This window comes from Micromonas pusilla, assembly GCF_000151265.4.
Source record: "Micromonas pusilla CCMP1545 genomic scaffold MICPUCscaffold_5, whole genome shotgun sequence".
NCBI lineage: Eukaryota > Viridiplantae > Chlorophyta > Mamiellophyceae > Mamiellales > Mamiellaceae > Micromonas > Micromonas pusilla.
In genome coordinates this window covers 166,243-177,105 of record NW_003315886.1, presented here as the reverse complement: position 1 = coordinate 177,105, position 10,863 = coordinate 166,243, and the positions used below count along the sequence as shown (strand labels likewise).

The window sequence follows — 10,863 nt, the reverse complement described above, 5'->3', positions numbered from 1 at the left end:
CGGGAGGCGGCGGCGGCGGGATCGACCCGCTCGCCTCCGCCGCCTCCGCGGTCTTCCGGGCGTCGTACGACCGCGTCAACTCGTCGTCGCCGCCGCCGCCGCCGGAGAATCCGATGCCCAGGCCGCCAACCTTCGACCGCGCGCCGCCGCCGCCGCCGCCGCCGCCGCCACCTTTCCCTCCGCCGCGTCGCGCGGTCAGCTTCAGCAACGCGCCGCTGACGTGCTGCGCCGCGCCTCGCAAGTTTTGAACCAAGTCGCTCAAAAACTTCCCCGGCGTGGACGCGTCCACCAGCGTGAACGCGCGTCCGTCCGTGTCCCCCGCGCGTCCCGTCCGCCCGATCCTGTGCACGTGCGACTCGACGTCCCGCGGCGGGTGCAGCGACACCACGGTCCGCACGGACGGAATGTCGAGCCCGCGCGCGGCGACGTCGGTCGCGACCAGCGCGTGCGCGTCGCCCTTTTTGAACGCCGACAGCGCCCTCTGCCGCGACGCCTGAGGGTCGAAGGTCCGCGCGAAGCGACAGACGTCGGGGTGGAGTCGAAAGGCGTCAGAAGCGGAGTCGAAAGGCGTCGAGGCGTGTCGGGATTGGGCGGAGAGATGCGCCGGGAGAGAAAACCCTCAAGAAACGGCGTTCACCACGCGAACGGGGTCGTATGGGGACCAGTGTAAACATGGACGCGCCTGATCCATGTCGCCGTGGACGCCCTCCGCGCGAACGCCCGCCTCACGCAGCGTCGCGACGACGTCGTCCACCGCCTGCTTCCGGCTCGCGAACACGATCACCTGCCCCTCGTCGACGAACGCGTGGATCCTCTCGCGAAGCCACGCGACGCGCGACGCCTCGCCGGGCGCGACGACGTCCACGGTCTGCGCGACGTCCGCGTTGGCGCCGCCGGGCCGACCGACGGTGATCGTGAGCCACCCCCCTCCTCCTCCTCCTCCTCCTCCTCCTCCTCCTTCTTCTCCCTCGCCGTTGCCCGTCAGGACGTCGCGCACGAGCCCGCGGACGCGCGGCGGCATCGTCGCGCTGAACATCGCCGCCTGCCGATCCGGTCGAATCGCGTCGCAGATCGACCGCACGGACGCCTCGAACCCGAGGTCGAGCATTCTGTCCGCCTCGTCCAGAACCAGAAACGTGACGCGCGTCAACGAGAGGCCGTTTTTCGTCTTGCACAGGTCGACGACGCGCCCGGGGGTGCCGATCGCGATCTCGCCGCCCGCGCGGAGGTCTTTGAACTGGTCCTGCTTCGACGCGCCGCCGAAGACGCCGACGACGCGGACGCCGTGCGGTTTGCCGAACCGTCGCGCCTCGGAGACGATTTGCGCGGCGAGCTCTCGGACGGGCGCGAGCGTCAACACGATCGGTCCGTCGCCTTTCGCGATCTCCGGCTGCGCGAGGCAGTGGTGCGTCGCGGGGATGAGGAACGCCGCGGTCTTCCCGGAGCCCGTCTTGGCGATGCCGAGAACGTCGCGCCCGCGTAGGAGCGCGGGCAACGCGCACGCCTGAATCGGCGTCGGCGACTCGTACCCTCGCTGTTTTAACGTCCGCAGCGTCACCGCGTCGACGCCGCCGCACTGCCCGAACCGCTCGATCATCCGCGGCGGGTCTCGACCGACGATCTGCACGTCCAGCGCGCGTCGTCTCGCTTCGACGTCGCGTTCCGACCACGCCGCGACGTCGGGGTTGTCGCGAGGGTGGAATTTTTTTTGAAACGGCGCGTACGCGGCGGCGGCGTGGTCGACCCTCCCGAGCGGCTCGATCGTCCTCCGATCGTCGACCCCCGCGCCGTCGCGGTCGTCCGCGTCCGCGTCCGCGGCGGCCGCCGCGGCGTAGACGTCGTCGTCGGAGTCGTACGCCAGCGCGTCCGCGTCCGCGACTTTGAACCCGCTCTTGGCGAGAAGTTTCGCGCCGAGGCCGAGGCTCGGCCCGCGGTTCGCGCTACGCGTCGCGGCGTTCGTCTTCGTCTTCCGCGCGCCCGCGGCGTCGCGCGCGGCGAGGAAGCTCTCGATCGGGTCGAAGTCTTCGTCCTCGTTCGCGGCGTTCGGGCGTCGATTCGCCGTCGTCGTCGTCGTCGCCACCGCCGCCGCCGCGGGGCGCCGCGACGTCGACGGCGCGGGCTTCGTCTCCTCCGCCACGCCAGCCATGAACGCGTCCAACGGGTCGACCTCGTCGTCGTCGTCGCCGCCGCCGCCGCCGCCGCCGCCGCTCGGCGCCACCCCCAGCTCCGCGTCCACGGCTTTGTTCAGGAGGACGACGCGCGAATCGTCCGCGCGGTGCGGCACGTCTTTCATCTCGAGGAAATCGCGCAGCTGCTCCTCGCTCCATCGCGCGAAGTCCCTCGAGAGGACGTCTCTCGGGTCGTCGTCGTCGTCGCCGTCGTCGTCGAGCCCGTCGAGTCCGTCGCCGTGGAACCCGCGGCGGTGGGCGGCGCGGCGCGCGAGATCGCGATCGTCGTCGTCGCCGCCGCCGCCGCCGCCGCGATCGTGGTCCGCCTCGTGGTCGTGCCGTCTCCGCTTCGGCGCGAGCGCGCGCGCGTTGATCGCGTCGTAGTCCATCGCCCTCGACGCGACGCGACGCGACGCGCGTCGTCTCCTCCTCCTCCTCGCCGCCGCCGCCGCCGCCGCCGCGCGCGCGCCGAGGCGTCCGTCGACGCGTCGCCGCGGGTCGTGCCGTCGCGCGCGGGGGATGGCGTCGACGAGGACGCGCGACGGGAAGAAACTCTCGCACGCAGCAGAAGAGATGGAGACGGGCGCTCGCGGACGGTTCATCGGATGTCGCTCGGTGAAGTGCGCGATTCGAAACGGCGCGAACATTTTCAAGCCTACTGTTCATCGCGGACGCCGGTCAACAGCTGCCGAGATGAAATTTCGCGGGAAACTCGCGACTAACAATTCCCGAGCGCCGTATCTTCCAACCTGGAAGGCACTTCGGCACAGATAACGACATTCTCGCCCGCGCGCGCCGGCTCCGAACGACCTCGCGCGCGGATCCCGGCGAGGGACGACGCTAACGCCATGGCGGCCGCGCTGCTGGCGCCGCACGCGGCGCCGCGGCCGATCGCGCCGTGGCGCCGCCGCGCGAGCGCGAGGAGGCGTCGCGTCGCCGCGCCGGCGCATTCTCCGTCCGAGACGACGCCAACGTCATCATCGATCTCATCGTCCATCTCGAGACGACGCGTCCGCGCGCGTCCGTCCCTCGACGACGTTAACGACGACCGCGCGGGAACGACGATGGGTCTCCTCGCGCCGACGCCGACGCCCGGCGCGCTCGGCGGCGCGTCCAGAAGGTCCCTCCCTCGACGCGATAGGATCCTGTCGCCGCCGACCGCGCTCGGCCGACGCGCGCGTCCCGTCTTCGGAGGCGGCAGGAGATCCTCCAGCGTGTTCGAGCTCCAGGGCTCGTCGCCGTTCGTGGAAGACGCGGACGAGGACGGCGCGCTGTCGTGCGACCTGAGCGATCGCGACCGCGTCGATCGCGGGCTCGGGCTGAGACGAGCGCTGTCGGACGAGACGCAGTCGCGGCCGTTCCAGCCCCTCGGCGGCGAGGTGCTGCACATCGGTTGGATGCGCACGGAATCGCAAGACACCAAGGTGAGCCGAAGCGAGGCGGAGCACGACCGCGAGTGCATGGAAGCGCTGCTCGCGCACTACACCGTGGAGCCGGACAAGCAGCAGACGATCCTGGACCGCGTCGAGCGCGGGTGGTCGGACGTGACCTTGCGCCTGGGTCAGGGGTACTACTGCCGGCTGCAGCGATTCTCGGAGTTCGACACGCTCACGCTGAGCGGGCCGGGCAATCCGGACGAAGCCGTGGACGCGCCGTGCCGCCCGTGGCAGTGGCTCCTGCCCCCCGGGTGGCTCGCGAAAGTCCCGGGCCGCGTGTTCCTGTGCTGCCACGTCCTCGCGCGGCACGCCGAGCCGTTCGTGGACGAGAGCGACGTGTGGACGGAGCTCGACCAGGTCACGCGGTCGGTGAAGTGGGAGGACCGGGTCACCGCGGCGGAGCTCGCGGAGGCGACGATGAAGGAGACGGAAAAGTCGCTCGCGAGGGAGGAACTGCTCGTCTCGATCGCGGAGCTGGAGGATAACATCGTCGCGGGGGAGCTGAACGACAGCATCGACGAGAGCGTGGACGAGGACGACGTTTTGAATCGCGTTGAATCGGGGGCGCGCGAGAACGCGAACGGTCACTCTTCGCCGGCGATGACGGCGGAGGACTGCGCGGATCCGATGGGCGCGCGCGCGGCGGAGGACGCTCGGCTCGCGGTGATGGGCGCCGGCGGCGTCGTGACGCACGCGACGAACAGCGCGGTCGTCAGCGCGGTGCAGGAGGAGTGCCACGACGTGGTGTTGAACGCCGACGGCGTGAACGACGGTCGCGCGGCGGCGGCGGCGGCGGCGGCGACGACGAAGGAGGTCTGGGGGGGAAATTCCGTCGTCGCGCGGATACGCGAGGGGGGGGACGGGACGGAGAAGAAGAAGGAGAAGAGCGACAAGAAGAGCAAGGCGAAGAAGGCTCCGTCCGCGGCGTTCGGCACGGAGGAGTGGCAGAAGCAGCAGAAGAGCAAGCGACGCAGAGAGGAAAAGACCATCAAGGAGAGTGAAAACGGCGACTCGCAAAAGAAAAACGAACGCCCCGCGTCGAGGCTACCGGAGTGGCGGACGTGGAGCACGCAGATGGAGCACTCGCGGATCGTCGCGATGTCCGCGGGCTCGGACACGCGGTTTTACGCCAACTACCACATCGACCAGGAGGGCGGGATGCAGTGTCTGCTGTTGACGCCGAGAAAAGCCTCCGTCGTGCAAGCCGCGTTTCAGCTCCAACGATTTCTCACCATCGAGCAGTACCGGCTGCTGATCTTGGCGCGGCTGCCCGCGGCGAAGGCGAGGTACCCGACGCTGTCTAAGCTGAACGACCAGTACACGTCCGTCTCGAGGCAGCTCACGCGGATGAACCAGGGCGCGAAGAAGGGTAACTTCATCGAGAGGATGAAGCACAGGTTGGAGCGCGCCAAGCGGCAGCAGGCGTTGTTCGAGACCATCTCCGATCTCGAGCAGGCGACGGCGAGGGAGCTCGCGCGCGCGAAGAGCGAGGCCGCGCTCGTGGAGGCGTACGTGGACATCATCAACACGCGGTTCGAAGAGGCGGAGTACAGCCCCGTGGGCGGGGAGGTCCGGTTCCTTCCGCCGTTCGTGCGGAAGCGATTAGATCCCGCGGTGAGCACGATTCAGAGCGTCGCGGAGCGCGCGGCGATTCTCTCGAACGCGCTGCAACGCACCACGGGACTCTTACAGGCTGGCGTGGAGGTCCGAATGCAGCGAAACTACGAGACGATGTCGTTGTACGCGCTGATGTTCACGATCGTGGGGGTGATCATCACCGCGGTGACCGCGTGCATCGAGGGGGGGGCGCTGCGCCCCGCGTTTCTGGCGTTTTGCCGATGGACCGGCGACGTCCTCGCCAAGGCTGGCGCCGCGTTCTCTGGAATAGGAGTCGCGTGAAGTAAAGCGCTAATGCGTGTTAAAGAAAAAATCTAAGCGTACTACGCACGCACACGTCGGACCTACTACGCTACAGGAACTGCTCCGCTTCCTGGTCCTTCACCCGCGTGGACTTCTTATCCCCGAACACCCGCCTCGACCACATCTTCTCCAAATTCGTCTGGTCGCGCAGGCGCTTGTACCTCGCCAGCTTGGCGAGCGCGCGCGTCGTCATCGACCGCATCTCCGGCCGCAGAGACCCCCACTCCGCCTTCCCCAACGCGTGGAAGCGCACCTGCCGTCGCACCGAGCGCGCCGCCCACGCCGCCCTGAGCCGCGCGAACGCTTTCGGGGCGAGCCACGCGCCGAAGCAGACGAATAAACACGCGAAGAAAAACGCGACGGAGTTTATCCCGTAACGCTCGAAGATGTCCTGAAACGCCGTCTCCTCCGCCGGCTCGACGTCCTTCAGCACGACGTCGCCGACGATCGACACGGTAACGCCCGGCCCCAGCGACGTCAGCGTGAACGGGAAGAAGCTCGACGGATCGGCCAGCAGCGCGGCGACTTTGCTCGACGCCTTCGCCTTCGCGGCGGTGACGTTGGCGTCGACTTCGGAATCCGCGACGTAAATTCCCGTCGGCGTCTCGTACGTGGCCACGACGACCACCTCGAGTTGCGCGGCGGCGACGCAGTTCGCGACGTTCTGACACGCCTTGCCGTCGACCAGGAGCTGCTCCGCGAGCAGCGCTCTTCTTCGCCGAGATCGAGACCGCCGTCGCCCCTCGTACACCGCGCTGCCCGGTATCGTCACGTTTGCCACCGACACGAGGTTTTCTTCGACGTCGAATTTCCCAGCCGCGTCGGACGTCAGCGTGTACGCGAACGCGTCTCTGTCGCTCGCGGAGACCCCAACCGCGGCCGCGAGCCCGCCCACTCCCGCGCTCACGCTCGAACTCACCCCGGAGAACCACACCCCCGCGGTGACGCGGACGTAGTACACCGTGGGGTTCGTCAGATCCGTCGTCGTCTCCGCGACGTCGCACGACGCGGCGCCCGCCGCCGACGTCGTGAACCCGCTCGCGCAGAGCGTGCATATCGTCGACGCGCTCGCCGCGGCGTACGACCCGACGGGGCACGCCGAGCACGCGCTCATTCCCGCGACGTTCGCGTACGTCCCCGGCGCGCACGCGTCGCACGCCAGCGCCCGGGTCGTCGCGACGACGTACCCGGGGGCGCAGTCGACGCAGCTCGCCTGGTCCGGGGAGGGTTGGTACGTCCCCGCCGCGCAGTGCGTGCACGAGGACGAGTCCGCGGGGGACGTCGGCAGCGCGTACGGCGGCGGCGGCGGCGGCGAGGGAGATGGCGACGGCGGCGGCGGCGACGGCGGCGGAGATGGAAGCGGCGGCGGCGGCGGCGGCGGCGGCGGCGGCTGCGGCGACCCGTTCGGCGGCGGCGGCGACGGCGGGCTCGGCGGCGGCGGCGGCGGCGGCGGCGGCGGCGGCGACGACGGCGCCGCGCGCTGCACGAGCACGTGATACTCCCGCGCGCTCAGTCCGTCGTTCGCGAGCACTCGCACGGTCACGGTCTCCGTGTCCGGGGCGTACTTCGACAGCGATATCGCGGACGTGGACGACGCCGTCGACGGGTCCAGCGTCGTGATTTGCGGATCGCTCACGTTTGCGATCGGCGAGAGCGCCATCGTCGCGAGCAACACCTCCGAGCTCGAGACGAACCCGATCGCGGCGGTGAACGTCGTGACGTCATGAGCTAACGCGGCGGTGAGGTAGTACTGCGTCACGTCTTGCGAGAACGTCTCGTTGAACGTCACCGCGGCGTAGGTCGTCGTCGAATCCGTCGCGTTGAACGTTCCCGCGAGCAACGAAAACGCGGAGACGTAGTTGGCCGTCGTCGGGGAGTACCGACGCACGCTGAGCGTGTAGTTCTGCGTCGTGACCCCGTCCGCGGCGAGGACGACCCAGGTCACGACGGTCGTGCCCACCTGGAGAGGGAACGACTGCGTGAGCGTGGACGACTGGAGTAAATTCCTCCTCCTCCTCCTCTTCGTCTTTCTCCGCCCGCCGGATAAGTCCAAATGCGCCGTCGTCGCCGGCGCCGTCGCCGCGGTATACGCGCTCGCGACGGACGAATACGTCGCCGTCGCGCTCCTCGACTGATACTCTATCCGCACGCTGTCGTACGCGTTGTCCACGTACACGTCGTACGCGTACACGTACGGCGCGAACGCCGGCGTGAGCGCGAGCGCCGTCTCCGGCGGCGTCGTCAGCGCGCCCGTCGTCGGGTCCGCGACGGCGGCGGGTTGGACGTACGGCGTGATGCTGTACATCTCCGCGTCCGCGTCCGCGTTCGCGGGCGGCGGCGGCGGCGCGGGCGGCGGCGATGGCGGCGGGCTCGGCATCGGCGGCGGGCTCGGCGCGATGAAACCGGTGGAGTCCGTGCGTTTCGTCCCGGGCGGGCACGCGCCCTCCGCGACGCCGTACACGAACAACGCCGCCGACGCCGACGCGCCCGTCGCCTGATCCGTCGCGACGCGCGCGTTCGAGATGGGCGTCAAATAGACCCCCAGCGTGAGCTCAGCCTCGAACGGGATGTTCGCCCACAGCAGCGCGACGTCCACGTACTTCGTCGCTCTGTCGTGCGCCGCCCACGTGAGTTGCCCGGTTTGCGTCTCGTAATGCGTCCCGAGAATCGCGGAGCCGCCCGTCACTGTGTAATTCACCGTCGCGACGAGCGCCGCGTCGCCGGACACGACGTCCACGGGGACCACCCCGGTCGTGGATGAGTTGAGCCAGTACACGACGTTGTACTCCCTCGCGTGCACGAGCGGCGCCGAGTCGTCGTCCGCGATCGTGACGACCGAGTTATCGCGACCCGACGCGTCCACGTCCGCGTTCACGGCGTCGCGCAGCGTCAGCGTGAGCGCCTCGAGCGACGCTTCGAATATCGTGTCGTTTCGTATCCACACCATGATGCTCTGGCTCCCGACGACGTTCGCGGCCCACTCCAACGACACGTTGTACACGTCGAAGTCCCGCGTGCTCCAGTGCGCGTCGTTGTTGTCGTTCTCCGCCGCCGCGTGCGTCGTGAGCTGGATCCCCTCGTCCGTGGCCTCTCCGGGTAACACTGAGGGCCATTCCATACAAAAGAAGTTCACCGGTCAGTTGAAAGGGGAAGCGATCAAGTGTTGAAACCGAGCGATGGGTGAAAAACGTTTGTATAGAACGCACCCGAGTTCCCGCCGAAGCTCGCGGCGACTTGGACGCTGACGTTCAGAACGCTCGTGCCGACGAGCTCGACGCCGACCTGGACGACGCCCTCGCTCTCCGGGACGTGATACACCACGTCCGTCATTCGAATCAGAGGCCCGGACGCGTTGAACGACACGACAGAGGCGTCCGCCGCCGTCGTCGCAGTGTACTGCTGCCCGTTGAACGAGAGCCTTAGGGCCATTCCATACAAAAACAGTTCATCGGTCAGTTGAAAGGAGACGCGATCAACTGTTGAAACCGGGCGATGGGTGAAAAACTTTTGTATAGAACGCACCTTACGACGTGCACGCCGTCGTCGATGTACGTGCTCGGGGTCGTGCACACGACGCTCGCGCCGTCGGACGATAAGACGCCGTCCAAGTACGCGACCGCGGAGCCGACCTCGGCGTCGCCGGCTTGTCCGAGCGAGCACTTGGGCGTCGTGTACGACGGGTACTGAGACAAAAAGTACAAGTTCGTGGCGTACACCGTGATCGCGGTGGCGCCGAAACGCGGGCCGCTCCCTGGCGACACCGCCAGCACCTCCGGGGCCGTGTAGTACACGAAATCGAACGACAGCGCGCACGCGTCCGCGAAGGTGACGTGCGTCGTGACCTTCCCGCTGCCCGTCGGGGTGACGCACGTCAGATGCGTCGAGTTGACGACCGTCGCGGTCGTCGACGTCGGCGTCGAGTCGCGGTAGAAATCGCACGTCATCGGCGCCTCGAACCCGTCGCCGACGATCGTCACCTCCGTCGCCCCCGTGCTCGGGCCGGACAGCGGCGACGCGGACGTCAGCCCCATCCGGCGCACGCGCGCGGTCGAGCTCACCTGCGTCGCCTGCGACGCGCTGATCGGGTAGTGCTCGGTCGGGTCGTCCGTGGATCCCTCCGCGCCGCCGTCGTTGACTGCGACGTACGAGCGAATGTCGGGGTGGAGTTGAAAGGCGTCAGAAGCGGAGTTGAAAGGCACCGAGGGCGGGGATCGAAACCGAGGGGTGGGCGCAGAGCATCGCCAGGAGAGAAAGTCCTTAAGGAACGGCGTTCACCACGCCGACGCGGTCGTACGGGGACCAGTGTACAGAAAACGCACCCAAGCCGACGGTGAGCAGCCCGCCGTCGCCCGCGGGGACGACGCACGTCGCCGTCGTGATCGGCGTCGCGTCCGTCGTGACGGATACCGTCGTCGCGTCCACCGGCGTCGCCATCGTCGTCGCGAGGAGCGCGGCGTCGTACGCAGCCTGCTCCGCGGCTTGCGCCGCGACCCACGCGTCGTACGCGGTCTGAGGGGCGCTCGATCGGCGGGCGACGCGGCGGGAAGTGATGTGATTGGTGAGTAGTTTGATGACGTGGAGGTTTCATTGGACGAGAGCGATGGAGAGGGCGCCGGCGAAAGTTCTCAAGGAACGGCGTTCACATCGCGAACGGCGTCGTATGGGGACCGGTGCGATGATGAGCGAGGACGCGCCTGATTCGTCGCCGCGGCTTCGTCAGGGACGAAGCCGATGGACGCCTCCTGCTGCGCCGCGGCCGCGTCCGCGGCGACGTACGCGGCGGACGTCGTCGCGACCAACGTCGCGGCCTCGTAGAACGTCAGCGCGATCGCGTAGTCGATGAACCGGCAGGTCAGAGCGCCGGTCGGGGCGTCGCGCGCGGTGACGGTGACGGTCGTGGTGCCGTCCGACAGCGCGCACGTCGGCGTCGCGGTGAGCACGAGGCCGGTGCTGACGACCGCGCCCACGGGGGGCGGCGACGGCGGCGGCGGCGGCGGCGGCGGCGTCTGCGCGTGCGCGGTCGACGCGGAGAGGAGGACGGCGACGAGCGTCGTCGCGAGCGCGGCGAGGCCGCGGCGTCGAGCCGACGTCGTGATTCCCCGCGGCCTCGTCGTCATCGTCGGCGTCTTCCGTTCCGGTCGCTCTCGCGGCGGCGCGTCGTCTCGCCTCACCGCGGCGCGCGGCGGCGTCCGAGCGCGGGCATCGTCTCGCGCGGGTATCGCGCGGCGGCGGTTCCGTTTCTTTCGCGGCGGGTCCGCGCCGCGTGAGGGATGCGCGCGGCTCAGTGCGTCGGCCGTTTCCGATGAATAATGAAGCAACGGCTCGGTCTCGAGCCCCGC

The 10,863-nt window shown here is 69.0% G+C and overlaps 3 protein-coding genes across 3 annotated transcripts; 1 reads left to right on the top strand and 2 right to left on the bottom strand.

Annotated features, from left to right (window-relative positions):
- Positions 1 to 106: 106 nt before the first annotated feature.
- On the bottom strand, positions 107 to 1,771 carry MICPUCDRAFT_2158 (uncharacterized protein; the record flags this gene model as incomplete). The annotated part of the gene is made up of 2 exons (XM_003058321.1): positions 107 to 479; positions 663 to 1,771. Coding segments are annotated over 2 exons (1,482 nt in total), but the record flags the coding sequence as incomplete, so codon positions are not given.
- A 1,245-nt stretch (positions 1,772 to 3,016) lies between these two features.
- MICPUCDRAFT_57781 (uncharacterized protein) lies at positions 3,017 to 6,281 on the top strand (the record flags this gene model as incomplete). Its single annotated transcript, XM_003058673.1, has 1 exon — positions 3,017 to 6,281. One exon carries the CDS (start codon positions 3,017 to 3,019, stop codon positions 5,501 to 5,503), a length of 2,487 nt encoding a protein of 828 aa, XP_003058719.1. The 3' UTR covers positions 5,504 to 6,281.
- On the bottom strand, positions 5,500 to 10,641 carry MICPUCDRAFT_57780 (uncharacterized protein; the record flags this gene model as incomplete). The annotated part of the gene is made up of 5 exons (XM_003058320.1): positions 5,500 to 8,626; positions 8,731 to 8,942; positions 9,047 to 9,659; positions 9,844 to 10,033; positions 10,159 to 10,641. The coding sequence occupies 5 exons, from the start codon at positions 10,639 to 10,641 to the stop codon at positions 5,574 to 5,576; spliced, it is 4,551 nt and encodes a 1,516-aa protein (XP_003058366.1). The 3' UTR covers positions 5,500 to 5,573.
- Between the last annotated feature and the right edge of the window lie 222 nt (positions 10,642 to 10,863).